This window comes from Herpailurus yagouaroundi, unplaced genomic scaffold (assembly GCF_014898765.1).
Source record: "Herpailurus yagouaroundi ecotype Mexico unplaced genomic scaffold, PumYag 557, whole genome shotgun sequence".
Classification (NCBI taxonomy): domain Eukaryota; kingdom Metazoa; phylum Chordata; class Mammalia; order Carnivora; family Felidae; genus Herpailurus; species Herpailurus yagouaroundi.
In genome coordinates, this window is record NW_024412774.1 from 2,108,634 (window position 1) to 2,121,339 (window position 12,706).

Consider the following 12,706-nt stretch of genomic DNA (forward strand, 5'->3'; position numbering starts at 1 on the left):
CCGCCCCGGGCACGCCCGGCGTCCAGCCGGCCCCGCCCCGCCCCGCGCCCACCCCGGCCGCCGAGACCCCGACACCGCCGGACCGCACCAACCCGGGCCGCGGGCCGCTGCCGGAAGTGGGCGTGTGCGGCCACCGCAAAGCGTCCTGGGAAGTGTAGTCCCGGCCAGCGCCGCGGCGGGACTGAGTGGAGCGCAGGCTGCAAGACTACGGCCCTCCCTGGGCCTACACAGCGTCCGTCATCCCTTCTCCGGGCCGGCCGCTTCCGGCTTTTCCGGATTGCGGCCCCCCGGTGGTTATGGATGCCCGACCCGGGCCTGGCCGGAAGTGCAGGCCTCCCGGGGGACTGATAGCGCCCGACGGGCTTCTGGGAGATAGCGCCGGGTTCGGAGCGCGCAGGCGCAGTTCCCGAGCGGGGGCGGGGCTGGAGGCGAGGGGCGGGGTCGCAGGGTGACGCTAGGGCGGGGCAGGTGGCGCGGTCCGCGGGTGGGCGTCTCGACGGTGTCCCCGCGGACGAGATGCGGCCAAGGGCAGCGCTGGGCTTTGCCGGTGTCCAGAGTGTGATCCTGGTGGGGGCGTGTGAGTGCCGTGTGCCCTCGCGTCCGATTCACTTCGCACCTTCGACCTCAGATGGGTCCCCTTGTCCCTGGACACTCGGGTCGGCCCGGCCCCCACCCCGTCCTCCAGGTGCTACGTGCCTGCATTGGTGGGTCCTGCACCTGAATGGTCTTCCCCCAAACTCTCGTCTGGGCTGGTTCCCTTCTGTCACTCTCTCAGAGGGCTGCCCAGACTCGCAGTCACAGACGCCACCCACCTGGTGACCTTCATGATTATCTGAATTAACTGATGTTTTTATTCATTTACTGTTTAGGGCCAGTCCGGAGCTTTCTGGATCCCTGGAGCTGAGCGCCTTGTTCTGCTTGGTGAATAACCTCACTTAACAACAGTGCGGGCATAATGCCGTTACTACACCCACCATCGCAGAATCGAGGCTGCATGCGATTACATTTATGTGACATTTTGTAATGTCACTTAAGACAGAAAAGAGAGCAGTGGGTGCTGGGGGCAGGAGAAGGAGGAGACTCGCTACAAAAGGCACAGGGAACTTGTGGGTCTCCCGTATCTTGGTGGTAGTAGTTATGATATGGGAAACAAAAGGCAAAAGAAAAAATTAAATGTCCTTACTGTCTACAGCCCATTGGCAAGTCCTTGAAACAGGTGGACTGACCTTCCTCTAAGAGCTCAGCTGCCTTGATGATGACACTTTGCTAGGGGCAAAGGGCAATCTTAGCTTAGGGTTATCCCACCCCTCCAGGATCCTGTGAGTCTACTTTAACATATAAAAATTCCTTTTGAAACTTCCTTTATTCCCCCCCCCCCCCAAGATATATGTTGGCAATCATCCTCCAAGCTTATGGCCCCCTGATATACATCTGAAGAGTCTCATGACTGAGGTTTTACTAAACAGTAGTAAATGACCTTTTCCTAACAGCAGCTAGCCCCCTCATGATCCTAGAAACCTTGCTTCCAAAATTCCTTAGAGACTTACGCTATCCCTAACCCTCTCCCAACCTGAAGGTATATAATCAGGCATACGTCACAACCCCAGTGCAGCTCTTTCTTCCCGTGGGTCCTGTCCCTGCACCTTAATAAAAAGCACCTTTTTGGACCAAAGATGTCTCAAGAATTCTTTTGTGGGTTTTTTTGTTGATGTTGAGGTTCAAATACAATGTGAATGTGAGAGAGAGAGAGAGAGAGAAGCATGAGCAGGGTAGGGGCAGAGAGAGAGGGAAACACAGAATCCCAAGACAAGCTCCAGGCTGTTAGCTGTCAGCACAGATCCCAACGCGGGGCTCAAACTCACGAACTGTGAGATCATGACCTGAGCCAAAGTCAGACACTTGACTGACTAAGCCACCCAGGCGTCCCTCAAGAATTCTTTCTGAGCCGTTGGCTCCCAACCCCAACACTTCAAACCACATCAGTTACACAATTGTATGAATTTAGCAAAATTAGAATTCTAGGCCTAAAGTATGTTTTACTGTACCAGCTTTTAAAGACTCATGAAATTTTACACATAACATCTGTGTGTAAATGTTTCCTCATTAAAAATAAAGTTGTAAAGCCCTCATTGACATAATGGAACTGAGTTTAAACCACTTTAATTTTTTTTAACGTTTATTTATTTTTGAGAGACAGAGAACATGAGCAGGGGGATAGCAGAGAGAGAAGGAGACACAGAATCCAAAGCAGGCTCCAGGCTCCGAGCTGTCAGCACAGAGCCTGATGCAGGGCTTGAACTCACAGACCGCAAGATCATGATCTGAGCGGAAGTCAGGCACTTAACTGAGCCACCCAGGCTCCTAAACCACTTTAATTAAAACACTTTCTTTGAATTGATAAAATGGCACTGGCTGGGGAGGGAGCTTAATTATGAACCAGCAAATAGAAAACCATGGGTAGAGAATATAACCTGTCCTTCTTTCTGGAACTGGCCTTGGGGTAATTATTGGTGTCTAGGACTTCTTTATGTACTGCATGTTTCTCCTAAGCTTGACCTACATCTCAGTCAGGGTTCTTTGCCTGGGTCTGGGGATAGTGTGACCCAAACAATCAATGGCCTGGGTGGTATTACAGGTGTCTTTGGTTTCTGTTTACCATTTACCATTGTGCATGACAACTCAAGGGTGTGGACTGTCCATAACCCTCCCAAGCCCCATTATTCAGCATCAACTCTATTCTTGTCTGTCAGGATCAGCTACTGTGGCTTTTTTATCCCTACAGTGGCATGGGACATATGGAACAGAGAGCATTTGACCTTCACTGCACCCATTATTATTCCTGATTGGAAGACTTCCTCCAGGATTAAGACCTTTACACAAGCATAAGTCAGAATTGAGAAACTAACAATTCTGAACATGGGACATTATACCCAGACGTGCCAGATAGTACAAGGAAATGCCCTAACCATAATGTCTTTCCAATTACTGTAAAACCTTCCCCCTTTTTTTATTTAAATTTTTTTTCAACGTTTATTTATTTTTGGGACAGAGAGAGACAGAGCATGAACAGGGGAGGGGCAGAGAGAGAGGGAGACACAGAATCGGAAACAGGCTCCAGGCTCCGAGCCATCAGCCCAGAGCCCGACGCGGGGCTCGAACTCACGGACCGCAAGATCGTGACCTGGCTGAAGTCAGACGCTTAACCGACTGCGCCACCCAGGCGCCCCTGACCTTCCCCCTTTTTAATAAAAAGTTTATTTGAGAGAGAGAGAGGGAGAGCAGGGGAGGGAAAGTGATGGGGGGGGGGGAGAGAGAGAGAGACTGGGAGAATCCCAAGCAGGATTCTGTCAGCAGAGAGCCCTAAGCGGGGCTCAAACTCACAAAACTTGAGATCATGACCTCAGCTGAAAGCAAGAGTCAGATGCTTAACTGACAGAGCCACCCAGGCACCCCATCCCTTTTTAACTTTATAAAACCATTATATTTTTCCTTTCTTTCTTGCCTTTTTTTTTTTTTTTTTTTTTTAGTCTCTCCTAATGGCAGCAGAAGCTTTAAGTGACCAGGTGGCATTCAGCTTCTGGTTTAATGATACCATTATTACCTCCCCTAACAGAAGGATTCCTCTACTTGGTGCTAAAACAAACCTCCCTAACACTAGAACCCAGAAATCTGAGAGAGAGAGAGAGAGAGAGAGAGAGAGAGAGAGAGAGAGAGAATCTTAAGCAGACTCCATGCTCAGCACAGAGCCAGACTCAGGGCTTGATCCTGTGACCCTTGGATCATGACCTGAGCCGAAATCAAGAGTCAGACACTCAACCGAGCCACCGAGGCACCCCAAAACATTTTTATGTTTAACCTGAGTGACTAACATTTTCTATTACCTTTTAAAGTTGACAAGCCTTGGGGCGCCTGGGTGGCGCAGTCGGTTAAGCATCTGACTTCAGCCAGGTCACGATCTCGCGGTCCGTGAGTTCGAGCCCCGCATCGTGCTCTGGGCTGATGGCTCAGAGCCTGGAGCCTGTTTCCGATTCTGTGTCTCCCTCTCTCTCTGCCCCTCCCCCGTACATGCTCTGTCTCTCTCTGTCCCAAAAAAAAAATAAATAAACGTTGAAAAAAAAAAAGTTGACAAGCCTTGATTTATAGTGTATGCTATTAAGTACTCCCATCATACTTGAGTTAAAGTTACCAGCATGTTGTCACTGAATGCAGAGTTGGAGAGAGAGGCACAGCAGCAGCAACTATTATATGGTGTGTCCCCCCTACAAATGTGAGTCATAAATAAAATATGTAAATAAATGCTCAAAACTATTTGCAAACTATTGTGTTTTTATTATAATCTGTCCATTATACTATAAATTTATACTATAACCCATAAACATACATATACAATATATACATGTTATATATTACCTAATACAAACGTGTATTTATATGTATATATTTCTACACACCCACACATATAAACACACAAACATATACACCTTTTAACAACCAGTTCACAAAATGTCTAAACATATAACAATTAACTCTTGCAAGCCAGAGTGAGCCTGTCCAAGCACACCACTGAATCAACCACTTTGCCTCTGGTGAGTTGCTGCTGGGGCTCAGGATCCCTGGGCTGCTCCACTTGCTAGAGATGAGAAATCCCTCAGGATACCTGGGTGGCTCAGTCGGTTAAGCATCAGACTTCAGCTCAGGTCATGATCTCGCAGTTCGTGGGTTCAAGCCCCGTGTCAGGCTCTGTGCTGACAAATTAGAGCCTGGAACTTGCTTCAGATTCTGTGTCTCCCTCTCTCTCTCTGACCATCCCCCTCAAAAATAAACAAACATTAAAAAAAAAAAAAAGAAATCCCTTTCTAAGAGCATCCCCCCTTCCCAGGATGCCAGACATCTTAAGGACAGTGAGTAAAGAAATAGTGATGCTTTCCTCCTGGCACAGATTCAAGCAAAGGCATTTTGGCCCTGTCTCAGGGAGCCTAACGACAAGGTAAGTGAGAAACTCAGACATGAGAAAGCAAATTCAGCATCCCAAATTTTCCAGTTCCTTCCTGTCTATCAGGCAAGATCATTTCTTGGCTTTAAATATCATTTAGTTTTGGTCAGGATTTAATAGATTTGCATTTACGTACACAGAAAATTAAGAGAAAAACACTAAACTGCACAAATTAGGACATCAAATATACAATACCCGACGTACCTACCCATAAATACAACCCAGTTCAAAATTTTGTTCCAACGTCTGAGGTCAAGTACTATGAAAACCCATTTTTGCAAACATCTTGTAGATTCTGATAATAAACATTGATACTTTCGGGAGTCTTTCAACCCTTCTCTAACCTCTTTTCTTCTATATATCTCTAGGCCACTTTAGAATCAGATTTTTTTGTTTGTTTGTTTCTTTTTAAAATCAATGAAGCCACAGTGTTGGTGAGCTAAAAGGAAAACAGGTCAGGCTTCATCCACAGTGATCTCAGGCAAAGGGTAATGAGTTGGTATGGTTCCTTAAGGTTTCTTAGGGGCTTAAGAGTTTTAAAATCCCCAAATTCTCCCACAAATCATCATTCTAATAACCAGTATACCACTGTCCCTCATGAATGCCAAACATTTTCCTTAGGAAATCTGACAAAATTGTGAATTCACTTGGCGTTACAGCTCACTCTTTGATATTTAGCAATCACAGCCAGAGTGCTACAAGGAAGGCTTTCAAGTCTATTGCAAAATGGCTGGTGTTCTAGTCCATGCCTTAAAGCAAAAATTTTAAGTCATTATTTCTTTTGCTTTATCTTCTCCAATCCCATTATGCATGAACCTCATCCAAACCCCTTCAACTGGCACTTTTTGTCCTTTTGATTGGTCTAAAAATAATCTAGACACAGCTGACGAGCTGTCTTACTGTTGCTGTCAAGGCATGCTTCTTGCATAGCACAAAATACGAATAGGGGCCTTCTAATCCTTCGCTCCATTTCATCTGATAACCAAACTTTCATAATAACCCACATTTGCTGAGGATGTTTTGCCTGAAACCCACTCAAGGACACCAACTTCTGTATTGGTTAGGTTTCTCTGGTTGACAGCAAAAGAACTGGATACAATTTTAAAGTGAAAGCAAGATTACTAGTGGCAAACAATGTGAAAAGAACATGAAGCACGTCCTGCTCTAGTCATCAGAGAGGCAGGAACACAAGTTGCGGCCAAAGGATGACTCATTTTCCACTGTGTCCTGGGTCCCAAAGCGAGTTTCTGATTGGATTAAAAACTAGGTACAGGGGCGCCTGGGTGGCGCAGTCGGTTAAGCGTCCGACTTCAGCCAGGTCACGATCTCGCGGTCTGTGTGTTCGAGCCCCGGGTCAGGCTCTGGGCTGATGGCTCAGAGCCTGGAGCCTGTTTCCGATTCTGTGTCTCCCTCTCTCTCTGCCCCTCCCCCGTTCATGCTCTGTCTCTCTCTGTCCCAAAAATAAATAAACGTTGAAAAAAAATTAAAAAAAAAAAAACAAAACTAGGTACAAATGGCAACACAAACGAAACCTCATTTAATGACATCAGAGGAAAAGTCTACATGTATTTCTGTGGGTGCGGCTTCAATTTGTATTGCAGACAAAAGTATCTGATATGTATGTTTTTTTCATGATTTTAACTTTATAAATTTTAGGTATTTGTAACCATGCAATTATATTATAGTTATGAAAATCACACCCTCAATTAGTAAATTATAAGAGGTCTTTCTGTATGAAAATCTACCCCATTCTTTTCAGTAACTATATAACCTACTGAATTTTCTATAAATTAACTGATTAGGTAACTAGTTTACTAGTGCTGGACATTTAAGCTGCTCCAAATTTCTTGCAATTCTATAATTAATGTGCATATGCATCTGTATTTCTGCACTTGTGCTTTTCAAGAAAATGAATTCCTAGATTTAGAAATGCAGCAGGGATTAGTCAACATTTAAAATGCTGACGGGTAACAAATCAGCTCTGAAGATAGCTTTTAATCAATTTATTTTCCCAATATATAAAAATATATTCTTCACATCTGCAACAGTACTGGATATTATCCATAAAATCGGGGCTGGTTTATGTTGGTGTCAAGGGCTTTTTGAAATTTCAATTTATGTGATCATTGTTGCAGTTAGGAACTTCCATGATTTTATTTGACGATTTCATTTTCACCATCTGTGAGTCGCTTGTTGATGTGCTTTGTCAGACTGTTTCTTATCCTTGCTGCTTCTCAACAGCTCTTTTTAGAAGGGCTATGGCCTTCATAATATGTATATGTTTAAAGATCTCCCAACCCGTCATGTTCCTTTTAACTTAGCATAGTGTCTTGTACCATGGAAAAGCTCTAAGTCTTTTATGTGCTCCTTTCTGTCACCCTCTTTTCATGACTTCTGGACTCTGTATCCACCTTACCAAGTCTCCCTGAACTCAAAGGGTTACGAATACTCTATAGTCCCTTCTAAAATCTTAATATTGTGTTTCTTATTACATCTTTAATCCATATTCAGTGAACTTCTCTGTAAGGAGTAAAATGTGAATTTGACTTTACTTCCAGTTGGATAACTAACTGCCAAACACCATCTATAATTATCCATCTCCCCCAGCGATGTATCAAAAATATTGCTTTTGCAGGGCACCTGGCTGACTCCTTTGGAGGAGCATGTGACTCTTGATCTCGGGGTCCCCCACACTGGGTGTAGAGATAACTTAAAAATAAACAGAAACTTAAAACAATACTACTTTTGCAACAAACTGAATTCATGGGTATATGATCTTTTCCAAAAGTTTCCTGTAATGCTAGCCTATTTACCACTGTGCATGATTTTCGGAACAAAACTGTCAATGTAAAAAATATCCTAGTAATCATGACTGGAATTGAGTGAATGTAGACATCTTCACAATATTGAAACTTCCATCTAGAAACATATATGGATCTCCATTTATTCAGAACCTCCGGTCTCCTTCAGTTGAAATTAATAATTTCCTTTCTAGGGGTGCCTGGGTGGCACAGTCAGTGAAGCATCCAGCTTCATGGCTCAGGTCATGATCTCACAGCTTGTGAGTTCAAGCCCCACATAGGGCTCTGTGCTGACAGCTCAGAGCCTGGAGCCTGCTTCGGGTTCTGGGTCTCCCTCACTCTCTGCTCCTCCCTTGCTCTTTCTCTCTCTCTCTCAAAAATAAACATTAAAATTTTTCTTTACAAAAATAAAAAAATAATTTCTTTTCTATACAGAACCATAAGTAAATTAATCTATCATTTCATTTTTTGGGGGGAGCCTCAAAAATTGAACTAGCCTCATGAAAGAAGGATTCCAAACACTTCAAAGTATTGCATTTTAAATATTTTTTCTATACTCTACAACAGTTTAATTAGTGATTCCTTGAAAGTTTGGAATTAATCTGTGAACCCAGGTATCTTAAAATAGGCTAGATTATTCAAGGTCTCTACTGTTTAAGTTTTCAGTATTAAGGAATTTTTATTTTTTGCCTTGATTAAACACAGTCATACTTCTTACCAGTGAATTCTAATTCTTTTGTTTCAGTATTAGCCAGAGCTCTAGACACTTCCTAAAACATATTCTATGTATCAGATCACACTGAATTTCTGCAGCAACAAAGAATACAGATTCCGAGGCACAAGAAATCCACTATGCTATTCTGTTAGGACATTAAACTTTAAAAACACTACGTGCTAATCCTCATTATCCACCTTAAGATATAGTTTCAGTTCCAAAATTATCATAATCTCCTAGTACTGATATACTGCTTTCCAGAGTTCACTGTTTAAAAATAATTTTAAGCAGACTCTTAATGACACCGCCTTAACATTTACCAAGTACTACTTGCTCTGGGTCAGGCACTATGCTAAGCACTTTATACGCATCGAATAGTTTACATTTTCATAACCAGGGTTTTAAGAGGAGGGTCGTTTAATTACATTTACATTTTTAAAAGACCACCATGGCAATATTGTGAAGGATGAACTTGAAGGGAATAAAACAGAATGGAAGACTAGTTTTTATACCGGAATAGTCCACGTGAAGTGACTGTGTTTTGGACTAGGGCAATGAGAACTGAAAGTGGATGAATTCCAAAAATATCTAGCAGATATATCCACAGGGCTTGGTGAGATCTGGGGTGGGGAAGAGCTGCGTGGCTGAGAGGACTCTACAGCATGAACTTTCTGATGATGAGTAAGGTGTGCACTTTGTCTGAAGACCTTCCCACATTCCTTACATTCATAAGACCTCTCTCCAGTATGAATTCTTCTGTGTAGATTAAGGTGTCCAATCTGGCTGAAGGTTTTCCCACATTCCTGACATTCATACGGCTTTTCTCCAGAATGGATTCTCTGATGAACAGTAAGAGATTGGCGATGGCTGAAGGCTTTACCACATACACTACATTCATAAGGTTTCTCCCCAGTATGACATCTTTGATGACAAATAAGGGAGGATTTTGTTCTAAATGCCTTCTCACATTCAACACATTCATAGGGCCTTTGGCCCGTATGGAGTCTCCGATGCTGAGAACGGGATGAGCTGTCACTAAAAGCCTTTCCACATTCACTACATATATAGGGTTTCTCTCCAGTATGAACTCTCTGATGTTGAATAAGGCGGGTAGTCTGGCTGAAGGCTTTGCCACATTCCTTACACTCATAAGGTTTCTCTCCTGTGTGAATTTTATGATGTTGGGCAAGGTGTGCCCTCTGGTTGAAAGCTTTGCCACATTCCTTACATTTATAAGGTTTCTCTCCAGTATGAATTCTCAGATGAGTAGCCAGCTGTGAACTAATGCTGAAAGCTTTTCCACATTCTTTACATTCATAAGGTTTTTCACCAGTATGAATTCTCAGGTGACTAGCAAGGTGTATACTCTGTCTAAAAGCTTTCCCACATTCCTTGCATTTATAAGGTTTCTCTCCAGAATGCACTCTTTGGTGTTGTGTGAGTGAGGCATGATGGCTGAAGGCTTTCCCACAGATGACACATTCATAAGGTTTCTCTCCTGTGTGAATTCTCTGATGGACGGTAAGGGATGAGCCATAACTGAAGGTTTTTCCACACACTTTACATTTGTAGGGCTTCTCTCCAGTATGAATTCTCCTATGCTGAATAAGGCCTATGTGATCACTGAAAGCCTTCCCACAATCAATGCAATCAAAAGGCTTCTCCCCAGTGTGGTAGTACCTCCAGTGACGAATAAGGGACGTGTTCTGCCGGAAGGCCTTCTCACATTCAATACATTCATAAGGTCTTTTGCCGGTGTGACATCTCTGATGCCGGGCAAAGGATGAGCCATCACTAAAGGCTTTCCCACATTCCTTACATTCATATGGCTTCTCCCCAGTATGAATTCTCTGGTGTTGAGCAAGGTGTGCAGGTTGGCTGAAGGCTTTTCTACATTCCGTACATTTATACGGTTTTTCTCCCGTGTGAATTCTTTGATGCTGAATAAGGTGCACGTTTTGGCTGAAGGCTTTCCTACACTCTTTACATTCAAAGAGTTTCTCTCCAGTATGTATCCTATGATGTTGAACAAGGTGCTGACTCTGGTTGAAGGCTTTCCCACATTCTTTACATTCATATGGTTTTTCACCAGTATGAATTCTCTGATGAACGGTAAGGGAGGAGCTGTGGGTAAAGGTTTTCTCACATTCATTACATTTAAAAAGTTTCTTTCCTGAATATGCTTTCTTGGGTTTTACTACCATGGAACTTTGAGAAAAGCTTTTTTTATCTGATTTATGGTTATAAACATTTTCCTCTACATTGTCTAGATGGACAAATTTGTTGGATTTGTTACATTTGTGATCTATTTCCTCAGTGAGGATTTTGTTATGAGTGATTACTTCTTGCCTGATAAATGTCTCTTGACTTACCAACTGCCTCTCAAAAAGATCTTCACATTTCCGGTTTTCGCTGAAAGTGGAATGCTCCAGTCCATAGCCTGTAATTCTCTCCATTAACACATCATTATACACGAAGTGCTTCAGAGATAATTCGTGTGTCTCATACATAGATTCCAAATCTGAAAGATACCAAATAAGCAAGTGTTTCCTTATTCATGGGATATAACAAAGGAAACATTTAATGAGGACAAGGTGATTCCAAAACAGTGAACCCCACAAAATGTGCTATGCACAGGAACATCAACTGAAAAATATGCAAGCAGATCTCAAGAGCTCAGGGAAACACAGAAAAGGTGATTAAGAAAATTAAATGAAGGTAATGGTGTCCTGGAGAAGTAGGCTACAATGACAATATTTTATTCTGCATTAACATGACTTACTGTAAATTAAATACCATTCCTGTATTCTTCCCCACTTCTAGTTGACTTGCATATACACGTAGGTTAATTTTGTTTAAATACCGGTATCATCACATAAGTACTGCTGATCAAAAATCTCTATAGATTCCCAGCGACTGACCACAAATACCTCATGCTTCATGACTTCCCTTGGGGTTTAGGGAAATTCCTAATCTTTTCATAACCAGAAAATAGTGTTTGTGTGTACCATTGCTACATGGTTCAATAGTGAACTCTGCATTTCTCAGAGAGCCCTGAACTTGAGACTCCATATTAAGGCATTTTTCCATTCATCTACTCATTCTCACTTCTCAGGCCACATCTTAATGGGGTTAAGTCTTTTTTTTTTTAAAGTAGGTTTCATGCCCAGTGCAGAGCCCAATGCAAGGAGGGGCAGAGAGAGAGGGAGACACCGAAACCAAAGCAGGCTCCAGGCTCTGAACTGTCAGGACAGAGCCCAATGTGGGGTTTGAACTCACAAATCGTGAGATCATGACTTAGGCTGAAGTCAGATGCTTAACTGACTCAGCCACCCAGGCGCCCCTGGGTATTACTATTATTAATTCTTTTTACTGCCACTTAAAATAAGTTTCTTGCTTTGCAAGCTAGAATATAAGCTTCAGGGAAGGAATACATAGGCTTTAAATACTGCTACTAAGCCGCTTAACATCTGTCACAGAAACTCAGGCATATAGAAGTTCTCAATAAATATACGAAGAAGAAATTTGTATCAAAGAGATGATACTAAGAGAAAACTTCAGGGGAAAGGTTGATATCAGGAAAGGGCAAAAGAGAAAGTGCTTTCCTTTCGTAACTTATCCATAGCAAATGACTGACTAATCCAACGCTCCCTGAAGCAATTTTCTATGTGTCAAGCATTAGGGACATGAACATAATAAAAGACAAGCTGTTCTTGAGTAGTATAGAAAGTGATGAGAACGACAAGACCAGGGACACCTGGGTGGCTCAGTCAGTTAAGCATCTGACTTCAGCTCAGGTCATGATTTTGTGGTTGACTGAGTTTGAACTGTGTGTTGGGCTCTGTGCTGACAGCTCAGAGCCTGGAGCCTGTTTCGAATTCTGTCTCCGTCTTTCTGCCCTTCCTTGCACTCAGTCTCTCTCTCTCTCTCTCTCTCTCTCTCTCTCTCTCTCTCTCTCTGTCAAAAAAAATAAGCTTAAAAAAAAAAAAAAGAGGGGCGCCTGGGTGGCGCAGTCGGTTAAGCGTCCGACTTCAGCCAGGTCACGATCTCGCGGTCCGTGAGTTCGAGCCCCGCGTCGGGCTCTGGGCTGATGGCTCAGAGCCTGGAGCCTGTTTCCAATTCTGTGTCTCCCTCTCTCTCTGACCCTCCTCCGTTCATGCTCTGTTTCTCTCTGTCCCAAAAATAAATAAACGTTGA

The 12,706-nt window shown here is 43.2% G+C and overlaps 1 protein-coding gene across 4 annotated transcripts in view; it reads right to left on the minus strand.

Moving 5' to 3' along the window:
- Window positions 1-8,447: 8,447 nt before the first annotated feature.
- The window catches only part of LOC121023453 (zinc finger protein 471-like), a 34,231-nt gene continuing 29,972 nt past the window's right edge, over window positions 8,448-12,706 (minus strand). For all 4 annotated transcript variants that reach the window (XM_040465348.1, XM_040465350.1, XM_040465349.1 and 1 more), the window contains one exon: window positions 8,448-11,030. In XM_040465348.1, the coding sequence (XP_040321282.1) occupies window positions 9,016-11,030 (2,015 nt within the window). In that variant the 3' untranslated portion in view covers window positions 8,448-9,015. The remainder of the gene's footprint in view (window positions 11,031-12,706) is intronic.